Source organism: Tyto alba, unplaced genomic scaffold, assembly GCF_018691265.1.
Source record: "Tyto alba isolate M040663 unplaced genomic scaffold, T.alba_DEE_v4.0 Super-Scaffold_14, whole genome shotgun sequence".
NCBI classification, from domain to species: domain Eukaryota; kingdom Metazoa; phylum Chordata; class Aves; order Strigiformes; family Tytonidae; genus Tyto; species Tyto alba.
The window spans coordinates 59,165,882-59,178,830 of NW_024881276.1; the positions used below are offsets into that span (position 1 = coordinate 59,165,882).

At 43.6% G+C, this 12,949-nt stretch overlaps 1 protein-coding gene across 1 annotated transcript; it reads left to right on the forward strand.

The window, feature by feature from the left end:
- The first annotated feature begins 44 nt into the window (after positions 1 to 44).
- On the forward strand, positions 45 to 9,219 carry MIX23 (mitochondrial matrix import factor 23). Its single transcript, XM_042788863.1, has 5 exons — positions 45 to 187; positions 972 to 1,097; positions 1,624 to 1,770; positions 5,302 to 5,361; positions 8,924 to 9,219. The coding sequence occupies exons 1-5, from the start codon at positions 137 to 139 to the stop codon at positions 8,972 to 8,974; spliced, it is 435 nt and encodes a 144-aa protein (XP_042644797.1). The 5' UTR covers positions 45 to 136; the 3' UTR covers positions 8,975 to 9,219.
- The last annotated feature ends 3,730 nt before the right edge of the window (positions 9,220 to 12,949 follow it).

The following is a 12,949-nucleotide window of genomic DNA, read 5'->3' on the forward strand; positions in this document are numbered from 1 at the left end:
CACGCCGCGCCGGGGCCGCTGGCGGAGCCCCGGGGGCCGCTCCGCCAGGCGCCGCCCCCACGCAGGGTCCCGCCCCGCGCGTCCTCCCGCCGCCCCGCCGGATTGGCCGCCGGTGCGGCCCTCGGCCCTTTCCAGTATGGCGGCGCCCAGCGGAGCGGCGAGCTGCGAGGACTTCGCCGAGTTCCAGGTGATTCGCGGTGGGGCGGGAGCCGCTCCCGCCGCCGCCTCCCGGCGCCAGCGCCCGGCGCGCTCCTGGCAGCCCTGCGCGGCCCCGAGGGAGCGCACCCCCCGTGTGTGTGTGTGTGTGGGGGGGGGGGTCGGCTAGGTCACCCCGCCACGGTGGGGGTGCGGCGGGAAGGGGGCAGGGTCCGGCCTCCCCCTCAGCCCCAGCGGCGGGAGCGCGGTTCCCTCAGGCGGCGCCGGGGGGGGGGGATCCCCCTCCCGGGGCTCCTTCTCGGGAGGGGGAGCCCGCGGCGTGGGAGCCTCAGTGGGCGCCTTCACGTGGTTTAATGGAGCGTGAAGTACCCCGCGTGCCTTCATCGGTGTGGGGGGGGTGGTAACCGGCTGCCCCCCCAACCCCTCCCCCAAGGTGGTTTTGCATTCGAAGTTTGCCGTTGAGGTCGTGCCCGGTTTCCCGCCTGGGAGCGTTAACGGGCGGGGGTGGGGGCTGGGGGGCAGCGCGGGAGGGTGTCCTGGGGGAACCGGCGTGGGCCGGGCCGGGGAGCCTCGGGGAGGTGTTAGTGCCTCAGTTCTCTCCACACCTCTGGCCTCTGCTGCTAAGGAAACTGCTCGGTCTGCAGCGCATACTCCTGAATACTCCTGAACGTGGAAATTGCTAATTTGGTGTGTCTTTCTTTGCTGTTTGTAATCAATCTACTATGTTTTCTACTAATAACGCAAATCTTTTTTGCAGTAGACTTTTGTCGGAAATATCAGCGAATGCTTTTTTTTTTTTTTTTTTTTCGATACAGGAGTTGCTCAGGGTGATGAGGACGATCGATGACAGAATTGTCCACGAATTAAACACTACGATTCCAACAGCTTCCTTTGTGGGGAAAATTGATGCTGGCCAGACATGTAAAGAGCTGTACCAGTCTGTGAGTGTGCACTCCTCTCACTTTCAGCTCGCTTCCTGAGGCTTTATTATGTGCAGTTGCCAGTAAAGCATCCTCAGTTTTGAAGGAAACCACTGCTTTGATGTACTGTGCTTTATGTATCCCCAACTGGCATGCTCGACTTCTCTACGCACCTAAACCACGTGCATGTAACAACTACTTCTGTTTAAAACCATGCAGGGAACTTATTTGTCCTGCAATACTGATCCTTCCAGGTCTGCTTCAGGCTTCAGTGGATGGTATTAGCCCAGTCCACTTCTTTCTTTTAGAAATGGGTGCTAGCACACTTTTTTTGCTGCTTTGCAAGGCTCCTGCTCATGTGTGTATTTGACTTTTGATGAAGTTGGTAGCTGCTGCTCAAAGCAGCTTCCAACGTGGATTATAGAGTCAAAGGGATTTCTATAGGCACAGGAATACTTTGACTTTCGAAAGTCTCTCTTTTAACTTGTAACTTGGAGGTTTTTATATTCTGCTGAGTTGTTGTGACTTACTTTCTCTCACTACTTAGCTGATGGATGCGCACACCAGCAGAGAGAGAATCATCAAAAACTGCATCGCTCAGACTTCCAGTGTAGTGAAAACTCTCAGAGAAGAGAGAGAAAAAGCCCAAGAAGACGTAGCATTATTAAAGCAACTCAGGAAAGAGCAGACAAAGGTGAGTCGTGCAGCTTTTTAGAGATCATTTAGAGAGGAAGAAAAGGGTATGTTTCCCAAGTGGAAAGACAAGCATGATCTAGTGAACCTGAAGTGAACTGTGTCTGACTCAGGCAGTATTTTCCTAGGTTCGTCTTGGCTGGGTTAGTGAGAACCATGTCCCCTTGCCCTCAGGACAGAGCTGCTTTTATCCTGCAAGTAAAGCATTTTCTGAGATCATATTAGACAGATGCCATAGAAAAAACATGTGTGCCTTCCCATGGTGGGCTCTAACCTTCACTGACTAACACCACTTAGCATAATACTTACTTGGGGCTTGCTTAGTCCTTTCAAAATTGATTTTGCCTTCTTGAGATCTCGTAAAACTAGTATGTCTGCAAACAGCAAGTATGGGTGCCAACATACAAACACCAGAAGATAGTGAAATATGGCTTTTGTATATGTCTCTTGCACCACACAGTTACGCAGCCTTGGAGCTGTCCCTTTTCATCATCCCCCTGAGAATCACCGTTCTTACTTGGTGTGGTAACTGGAGTTCCAGTCCTTTATGAGGAGCTGCCAGGCAACTTTGAATTACACTTAACCAACTTTTTTTGTTGTTGTGTAGTATTTCTTGGATTATTTTTTTGAGTACCTTGTGGTGGTGTGAGAGAGACTTCTGGGTTGGCATTTGCATATTAAAATTCCTTATGCACTCTCAACCTTCTGGCCTCTGCATAGAAAGTGTACTTCACCAGAGGTGATCTAGATGGCATATCGGAATTGGAGAAGGAAACCCTGCTGAAGTTCTTGCCCCCATTCCAGGGCCCCCTTTGTAGGGAAAAGGATACTGCGCGTGTAGCTCTAGGAGTGGAGATTAGCAGGGATGTGAACTGTTCCACTGACTTCTCTTGTAGACCTGTTCTGCATGGTGTGTGTTCACTTTACATTTTTTTCCACACCATATGCTTGCAGCACATACTGAATAAGACTGTTTGCTTATTGCTTTTTGCTTTGCATACACTGGCTCGGTGTGTCTGTTGTGTTCACCGGTTTGGTGAGCCTTCCTCTGCTTAACCAGGGTTTCTAAACAGGTGTATTTGAGTTTCCAATGTATGCTGAGTTCTTCTCATAACAGCCTACCATAATATATATAGCTATATGGTCCTATATCCTGGGTGTGGCTTTCTGCTGCAGTACTATAAGACTTGAAGAGATGGCTCTTGAAATTTTGCTTTTGTGGTGCTGAACTGCTTTGAAAATCCACTCACCCCTATACTTCCAAGGGGAGCCATTTGTAGCCCCTGTTTTAGAGAGCAGTTGGATGCTGATGTGGTGGTAGCAGAAGAGCTTCCTGAAGGGATTATTTGAACTCGAGCATTTGATTTTTGCCAGGCATTGAGTGAACAGTTTGTTCATGTACTCTTCAGAGAAGTGCTCTGTCATTGGCTCAGATTTAAAGAACCAGGTGTCAGAGGCAAATGGGTTTATTCTTAAAGCCTCACTTATGGAACTGCATCCATACTAGTTTGGAAAACTAGAGTAGTAGCTTAGTATTTTCTACAAATTTTGCTTGCAGAGTGAATTCTTTAAATCATTTAGTTATTGAGCTCAAAACCTATCACTGAAACCATGACGAGGAACACAGTGATAATGTTTAATAATTGGAGGTGATTTCAAATGTTAAAAGGAATCCATGATTTGGAAACACCCTAGAAATCTTGTGATGAGATGACTTCAAATTTGCACTTGGACTTTGAGGTGTAGTCCCCACGCTTTTTTTTTTTTTTTTTTTTAATCTTTTTGTTCTCCATTGAGAGTTGTATGTTTTCTACAGCTCAAATAAGCTGTCTTGACAGAATACATCCTACATTTAAGATTATGCATTTCAAATGTGTATTCACTTGGTTGCAATCCTGCTAATGGTACAATGAATTGTAGGACTTTATCCAAAATTACAACTTTGGGGTCACTGAATAAGAAAACTTGGAGTAGCGTCAGTCTAGCAGCCAATTCTTTTAATCCACTCAAATTAACACATCATTTGATCATTGTGTTAATATGTTATCATCTTAGTTTACTTGAATGAAATATCATAAAAGATCCAACCAAATAAATTCAGGAAATCCAAAACATACAGCATAATGATTAATAGCTTTATCAAACAAATTAGTAAGGCTTGTTAAAGAGCCAGAGTATGTTTTAAAAACAACAGCAACAACGACAAACCCTCCTCTATAGCCATGTTGATCGACACTATATTGCTGCTTGGGTCTGAAACTCTAGGGAAAAGGCTGAAATAGTAGTTTTGCTTAGGCTTGGTGTCAAAGGCAATTAATGTGACAGTCCAGATGATTGTAAACCTATTCACATCCTCCAGCAGGAAAAAACCCTTTCTTTGAACTGCTAAAGATCATCTGAGTGGTTATTTTATAGAGACTCATCCTGGTCATCTTGTCACTCTGTGGTTGCTGGATTGTTATTTCAAACAGTTTGAAGTCCTATTGAGTATGTAAAAGTCCATCCACCAAGTGCAGTAACTGCGTGTCTGGACATCTTGGAAGGTTTGTTGATGGGACTGCTGTCTTGGCTTGCACCTGTTCACCAGCTCTCTGATTGGAACCATGTCTTTAAAATGGATAAACTCTGATCCTTAGTCTGTTGTGTTAAAGACTCCATCTAAAATGCATCCTAAACGTAGGCAAAAATGGCAGATGGTGCTTATATCTACTGTTGCCTCAGGGCCTCCTGGGCAGAGTCAAATTACCACAGGGCACCTGAACACAACTACCACACCTGCCCCTTGGAGTTTCCCATAGGTGCAAAACAAAGACATTCTTGCATGTTGTATGGAGTGCTCCAAGAACTGCGTATTGTGGTAGTTCTTGCTGGAGCTTTTGCATCTGTGTGAACCTGATTTGCCCTACTGTGATCACATAACTTACTGGCTAGTTCAGATAGTATGGACATACACGATCTGTTCTTGTAGACCCTTTTTTGATCAGTGCACATGTAGACAGCAAAGGAAGTGGAGAAGCTCTCTTTATGATCACAATTCTAAATCCAGAACCCGAGATCTATGTTCAGTCCTAGATTTACTGCCAGCTCCCTGTAACGCGTGTGCAGAAGAAGGACAGCTCAGGGCTGCAGAGCTGACCCCAGCACTGGCATTCCCTGTGCTGAGTGCTTGAATTGGGTGGTTATTTTTGTCTTTTGTCTGTGAAGCCGTTAACATTAATCAGTTAATTACTAGCAAATCCTGATGGGCAATATTTAAGAACGGAGCATTAGTCATCAGGAGCTACTTCTGCCAGGCTTGCATTGCAAGTCTGCCTTCACCGTGCCCTTGCAGACTTCAGTCTCCCTGAGTATTGGCTGAATGGAAAGGCCAGGCTTTCAGGATGATTATGCATCGTGCCCTTCAGTTTGTACCATCAGAGGGGATGTGCACCTGGTACTGGGGTTGTGATCTAGAAAGCTGCAATGATAGTAAATACTGATGGCTGCAGGGAGGCCTGTTTGACAATAACGCTTTATCTGTTACTTTTTGCAGTTGAAACTGATGCAGTCGGAGCTGAATGTTGAAGAAGTGGTAAACGACAGAAGCTGGAAGGTACTCAGTCATTTAAAGTAGTGATGATGTTCTGTCCCAACAGACAGTCCTGCACTGGAGGTGTGGAACCGGTGCCGTATGTGACAGGTTAATTAGACACAGGTGAGGGCAGTGCTGGGGGAAATGTTGCAGGCCAGTCATTTTCCCAGTTCTGGATGCAGAGATCAAAGCTTCTCAGTTGCATTGCAAAGGAAAGAAAAGCATCTCGTTCAGGGGGGAGGAAGGACTGTGAAGTACTCCTTTTCTCCACCTTGCCCAGTAGCTAAGGACTTTGTAGACTTTTCCATGGTGGACTGCCTGAAAAGCTTTGCTGGGCTTCTAACAGCGTCGGAGCAATGAGTCTTTCAAATTTGTCTGTGTTTGGTACTGATCACTCTTCTGAGCAGAGACCAGAGGAAGGTGAAGCTGTAGAAGTTGAACCTTTTCCTGAAAGAGCTTCTGCAGGTCCAGACTGATGCTCCCTGGTGCAAAGGACAGGCTTGCCATTGCTCTCCTGTGTCCGCAGAGGGGGCAGATCACCCTCTGGATAGATGGGCCTGGGCACTGTCTTGTTATAAAGTGATCTTAACAATTAACTTAAATTCTGAGGTGGCGGTGTTCTGTCATTTCAGCATTTTGTGTCTAGCAACCTTTTCTGGTTTGTTGTAGTTTTTCAGAGCTTTCAGTACTGTATAAAGAACCTTTTGCCCTCTTTAAATGCAAAAAGGATTTTTGCAAATAACTTATACTAGCTGCAGCTCTCTCTTTTAATCTCCACTTCAGGATTTTAGTCGCCTAGATTGCGTGAGTGTAAAGGCAATACAGCTTTAAGTCTTCTGTATTCTTGGAGGTCTAGTCACCGCAATACAACTCAGTGCTGACTGATTAGATGAGCTTTTACAGTTTTCCACATATACTTTACCATCAGCACTACCTCTGTACTGTCTGAAAAAGATAATCAAGCTCTTAAGCTCTATTAATTTTAAACCAGCTCAGGTATAACTAAGCAACACCACAGCCTTAACATGCTGCAAGTCACCAGTGGCAAATATTTTATGGCAACTCTAATATAGGGGCACAACAGCCACCTCCGTCTTCATTCCGAAGCCCAGAATCGGCACCAGATGTAGTAATGATGCCAGTGATTTCCTGTAGCTGCATTAAGCTTTTCCTAGTGACAGAAATGTCTATTTTTTTCTGAAGATGGAGAGTTTATCAACAGTGAGGTATGCATGGTGCAGGGATATTTTAGTCTGCTAGTGTTTGGAGTAGGTCTTGAACAGAAAAGTGTTTCTGGGTTTTATCTCTATCTCTGCTATTGTTTCCCTCTGAACAGAGGCATAAATGTCTCATTTAGCTGCCTGTAAAAAAATGTCACTGAAGGAATTAGAACTAGTCATAGTTGTGGACTGAATGCAATTTGTTACATGGAAGTGATTATTGGTTTGCAGGTGAGGACCTCCACTCTATCTTACTGTTGCAGACTTCTAGGTGGAAAGTACACTTGCGTATTTACATTGACCAACTGAAAACATTGGAAAAATCTGATTCGGAAACGGTTATTTTCAAACACTTTAGGTAGCTGTAGCAATAGTAGCATACAGAAAGATGCTGCTTTATAGAAATGCATGCAGCAGAATTTTGTTTGGCTGATACCAAACAAGGAATTGACTTCCAAAACAAGACACTTGCATTAGTTTCTGTACAGCACCTCCACAATGGAATTTATTGTTGAACTGTTTCAAATGAATAGGTAAGACAGCAACATCTGCGCAGTAACGTGAATGTTAAAGATTCTCAGGCACTGTTTCTTCTGTCTGAAAAATGAGAATAGTACTTCATGGGTAGACCAATGGAGTTAAATGGCCTGAGTAACACACTGAGATCTGTGGGTCAGTGATCCTAAAAGTAGGAGGCAGTATTAGTAAGATTGCGGTATTGATCTTCCTTCTATGGGCTGCAGAGTCATGGTTAAAGACGCTTCAAAAGTTTGCAGGATAGCAAGCTGTTTTGTTGTTTGATGCAAGAGAACCTTACAGTGTTTTAGAGTGAATTTCCAGTACCCTTTAAGACATACATGTCCTTAAAATGTCTTTGACGGACAATGGACAAAAATGGAGCAATTTGCTTAGTATTAAAATGCTTCTGAATGGAAACCCATTGTGGCTTTTACTTTCTACAGTTTTTTTCTATCACTTATCTGATCTCTGACCTTTACATGCTCTTCACTCTTCCAGAGGTGTCCATTGCATGTGGTAATGTAATGGGACAGTCTCTCTCTCTGTGTGGGTGTGTGTGTGAAAGAAACTGTATCACAACTTTTGTTTTCTGCAATATGAAGTAGTTTGTAATGTGTCTGTTTTCTAAAGTAAATTAAATTTGAAAATAAGTCGAAAATGACTCAAAAATTATTAAGAATCAATGCTGAAACTAATGCATGCTCCAAACCTCACTTTTGCTGAAGTTGCCATAGGCTCTGAACTCTGGATATGGAGATGAACTGTAGAAGTAGGAGATTCTAGGAAGATACAGTTTAAAAGAATGCATGTATATAAAGTGATGCATAACTTCCCCCATATTACAAGACCGCTCACTTGACATGTGAAGTAAGTGGGAGAGTTCACGAAACTTGGCATCCTGAAGATCACAGGCATTTTGATCTGACAAGTCCCTGGTCAGCTTGGCAAAACTGCTCTTGCGGAGGTGCTGGGGCTGGTAATAACTGCCAGTGCCTCAGCTTGGTGCTAGGTGGTGCTCGTGTTGCTTTCCAGGACTCGTGCTGGACAAAATGAAAAGTAACTAAATAGCTTGTAAGGAGCACTTTTAGCTTTGGTGTGAGCCTGTGTATTGTGCTTTTGAGTCAGACTGCCTTACTTTAAATAGTCACCATTTATTGGCTCTCCTTAGGGTAAGCAGTCTGCTTGACCAAGACCTGCAGTTCAGGCCAAATAAACATGATCTTCAGTCTCCAATTCTGTGTGCTAAATTTTATGCAGAGAAGGTGCCAGAGGTGAGTCAGGTGAGAGCAGTGTGCCCTTTGCCATAGGAGGGCTAGCAGCATCTGCACCTGCAGTTAGATAAGTAAAAGTGTGTAAGTGGCTTCCAAGAGCTCTTGCACTTCTTCCTAGCTGTCACAACAACATACAATGCGTTTGCTCAGGAAAGAAAAGAACACAGTGTCTAAATTTGAGTGCAAGATTGAATTTAACAGAACGCAGCTGGTCAGGAGCCTTCCACCGATAATTTCCCTCCTTCTTTAATTTAAAAAAAAAAAAAAAAAAGGCATCATCATCTTTGAGGATAACAGACTACTGGGATTATAAGCCTGCCTTATCTGAGGGAGAGCACTTTTAGTGCTGTGAAGTCCCTCAGCACCAGGCTGCAAGCTCTGGATTCACTAGAGCCAGGAGAGAAGGTGAATGGAGACAGATGCCTTGGTAAGTACTGTTTACTGGTACGGCAGGACTGGGCAGCTTGAGATGGGTGCCATGTGAAGAGGTAGTTGCTTGAACTAGCTCTGAAGTTCTGCTCATCTCCTGGATGAGGGCTGATTTGCTTTTACTCTTCTGTTTTGCTGTCTCAGGTATTTAATGAGCGTTGCCGAATTCACTACAAGCCTCCGAAGAGTCAATGATGTGGGGTAATTTCCATCAAGGTGGTCCATAACCATGAGAGCCAAACTGGAAAGAGACCTTGGGTGAGCTGAATTGGGACCTTCCAGAACCAGTAGAACCCAGTCTTTGTTTTGTTTTGGACCTACTTTAGCTGAAATATCAAGGTTGAAATGATTCTCCTGTAATTAAGAGAAAACAACTCATCTTTTGTACAAAGTATGTGAACAAAGGAGTTTTATAGTATTAAAATAATTTTCAAATGGAACGCGAAACTGACATCTTTCTTGAACTTCTACAGCTTCAGCAGTCCTAGAGGGGAATAAACAGTAAAAAACAACTCTGAGCAGGGAGGACAGGGCTCTCCCTGAACTGGTGCTTGCTAAACTTATCAGTGAACGTGGTGTGTTTGTGCGAATAACCTACTGAAATCTGAAAGGAAATAAAAATTACAGAATGATCAGCAAGCATAGATTCAGCATACCTGAAAGTAAGAAGTTACCAGCGTTGTTCTGAACTACTCAACACTAGCAGCATTGGTTCGGAGTTGCATGTGGATACAGGTTTGCCATTGTTCCCACAGTGCTGCCAGGCAGCATCTATTGCATACTGTCCTTTGGTCTGTATTACCAAGTTCTGGATTTTTCTTTAAAAAGAGTATGTGGTGTCAGTTAAAACCACTTTGGGTTGGAGATAAAGGTATATCTTATTTGGGAATGGACAGTGACCCTGCTTTGTCCCTCCTTCTGAACCTTTAAAATTAATTCTGTAGGTGAATTGCCTTTGAACTGAGAAAATAGCTGTGCATACCTGATCCTGTCGATTCTGGCCATAGTGTTGTATTTAGAAAGTTTTAATGCAACACGCCTGCTTTCCTCATACATTTTCTGCTCTTAAATGCTATATTACTGCAGAACTGCTGCAACTATACCTTTATTTTTTACTAACAGTAATTGGTTGACAGTCAAATGACAAGGTCTGCTTGGTTGCCAGCTGTTTTTATTACTTAGTGATAAGTCTTTAAAGAACCACTGAACTTGAACAGAGCCTTAAAAATACAGGTCTCATCTTGCAAACACTTTGGAATTCAGTAACGGCACTGAAATGACTATATACTCTCACATCCCTAAAAGCTGTGCATTTATGGGGGGTGGGAAGTAAAGGGAGGAATACAGCTGTGTTACTGGAGACTGGCAAAACTGTGTGCAGCATAATCTCTTTTATAGTTGTTCGTCCAGTAGAGACGTGGTAGCCTTTAGTTTTAGGCAGCAAAGTCATTTATTCTTGATTTTCTTTGAGCATGATGAAGAAAACTAAGTCTTTGCGGATGTAAATCCTAATGTTCAAACTTCATTTTTTTTTTTTTCCCAAGGTACTGCAACTGCTCTAAGCAGAACTTTACTTCAGGTGGAGCGCTCATCTCACTCTTGAAGTATTCTCGTTGTTTTTCTGCAACTCCGAAAGCAGAAAACATGTTTGTTCTTCAATGGTTAAATCCTTATAATTGTTCATCCTCAAAGTGAAAATCAAATACTGCTCAGAACTGGGGGATGAATTGCCAGTAATTTAATTTCCACAGGAAATGGTCCACTAGTGAGATGTTGAGAACAGTTTGATTTCAAAGTTGGTATGCTAATACTGACCTCTAATACAGGTGTCCAAAATACTTGTTTTCTCCAGGGCTTGGATTTACAACTGTAGGGACAAATTCTCATTTTAAGCCAGTTGTGTGATAGAAACTTATGCTAGGGTGTATAGACTTGGCATCAGTCCTCTTGAAATTTAAGCTTGTATTGTATTTCTGTAGAAATGAGAGATTGTAATGAGAATTAATCACTATCCTCCTCTATCCATTCAGATGTTTCCTCAGCTGTTGTGGGAAAACTTCACTTAAGCAGATGCTGTGAAAATGACCTGTGAAATGGATGTGATACGTACACAGATTTTTTTTTTTTATTTTTTTTTTTTTGCAGTAGCTTAGCCTAGCATTTGTCATGAGAATTATGTAAAAAAAGACCCAACCCCAACATAGCACTATTTTTCATTTGAATATAAGGCCAAACTAGTAGCTCTATACAAACCTGTATGCGAAAAACTTATGACACCATAAAAAGATTTCTAAGTCCCAAACATCCCTTCTTCAGGCGTTAGCAACTTGTGCACGGAGAGTTGCACTAAGTTGAATTACTCTAGTTTGCTCTGAGCACAGAGGGATATCTGTTACAATACATGGCAAATCACATGGATCAGAGGCTGTTTGAATCTTGCTCTTGAGCTTAGTGGAACATTAAGGTGAGTAACTGGAATTGCATGCCATGCTTGGGGGCACAGGGAAGGAGAAAGTGGCTTTGCTATTTTTGGGGTATTTAAGGTCTGCCTGTGAAGTGGGGTGTTTTGTGATGGTGTGCAAATCACAGGTAAAATCTCTGTCTAGTGACCGCTGTCCGTTCTAGGATCATGCTTAGTCTGCGATCGAATCCTACTTCAACATCAAGGTAGTCACAAAATTACTGGGCTGCTTGATGTCATAAGTGAATCAAACAGTGGACCCCACCATATCAGGATTTCATCCTTTTCCTGGTTCTAACTTATTTCTGCACTTGAACAGAAAGCACAAGTGATGCCCTGGCCCCAAGTCTAGATCTGCTGCAGGTGGTTTGCCTCTCTCCCGGGGCTTTCCCGTTGCTTGGAAATGGTAAATATGGGTGGGCAGATCCCGCCTGCTTGGAAAGTCCTCTGGAGTGTGCGCTGATTGTTTCCTGTGAAATAGAAAGAGTTGTGTTTTTCTGGCAGTCAGTGCTGTTGTCTTCTGCAGCCTGCAGGCGCTCAAGACTGATGAAATAGGTAATCTCTTTACAGAATTTTTTTAAGGATAGAATTTGAAGCAGGCTGAGGGGGAGCGGCTTTTTACTGATACTATAGGCTCAGCATAGATGAGGATATGGTAACTTTGTGCTGCTGAATTTCCAGTTTCCGTTAATCCTAGTTGATGTACAATGTCAGAAATCTTTTGAATTCAGCGGGTTGCAGGAAAAATTTTCTACCGGCCAGCATGTTGAAAGTCAAGGATGTTGTTACTGTGATGAGGACAAATAGATCTCCAGCTGGTAGTTTGAGGGCTGCTTTCCTTTAGCAACTCTTAAAATGATGCAGACCATGTGTCATTTCATCCAGTCACAATTACGTGCCTTGTCACTGTGAAACCAGAAGACTGACCTACTGGCTTGGCTTTAGCAATCATTTCTACAGAGATGGCTTAATTTCTTATTTAAAAATGGCTCATAAACGCATAACCCCGGGGTTTGGGTTTTTTGGTTTGCTTTTTGTTACTGTACTGGTGTTTTTGTTGACTGTAGCTTTTATTTCTTAAAATTGCTTATACAGGACCAAGGAATAGCAGCCTGCAAGCTGTAAAGATTTGTTTCTTCACTACTGGAATAGTACCTAGTGCAAGATGTTACTCAGCTTTAGAACTGTGAGGAACGCTAGTGCTGTTTTCCCAGCACGGATTCTCCAAGTTACCAGCAGTACTGTCACGTGAAGAAAACCGTGCAAATGGTGGGTGTAGGCTGGGATGGTATGTAGTATCAAACACGTCTCGGGCACTAAAGTGGAGACACTTGCTAGCTTCTCGATGTTGTGCAAGCAGTGGAATGGGGACGCCTGTTCTTTTCGAGGCAGTGTTCCAAATGCTGTTTCATTGCATGTAGTGCTCAGTGGGGAGAGGTGTGTAGCTGAGGGTTGCCTAGGCTAGTCCATGGACACGAATCATCTTTGATAGCAGGTCTGTGAAACGTCAGCATTTCAGAATGACTTCATGAACTGTGTGCAGGATGAGTACTGCATCCCAGCCTTAGAAATACGAGTAGATTTTGAGATAGCCATTAGCACTCCCACAGAAAGAAAACAGACCGATTGGCCTCTGTAAACTTCAGCTTGCTGACTGTTGATTTTCCTTCCCTTCTGTACAGCTCTCTGCATTCTGGGGGGAAAAAAAA

Coding starts and splice junctions, on each gene's coding strand:
- MIX23 (XM_042788863.1), top strand. CDS start 137: ATGGCGGCGCCCAGCGGAGCGGCGAGCTGCGAGGACTTCGCCGAGTTC. Junction 1,771..5,301: donor TCAGGAAAGAGCAGACAAAG/GTGAGTCGTGCA, acceptor TACTTTTTGCAG/TTGAAACTGATGCAGTCGGA. Junction 5,362..8,923: donor TAAACGACAGAAGCTGGAAG/GTACTCAGTCAT, acceptor TTGCTGTCTCAG/GTATTTAATGAGCGTTGCCG.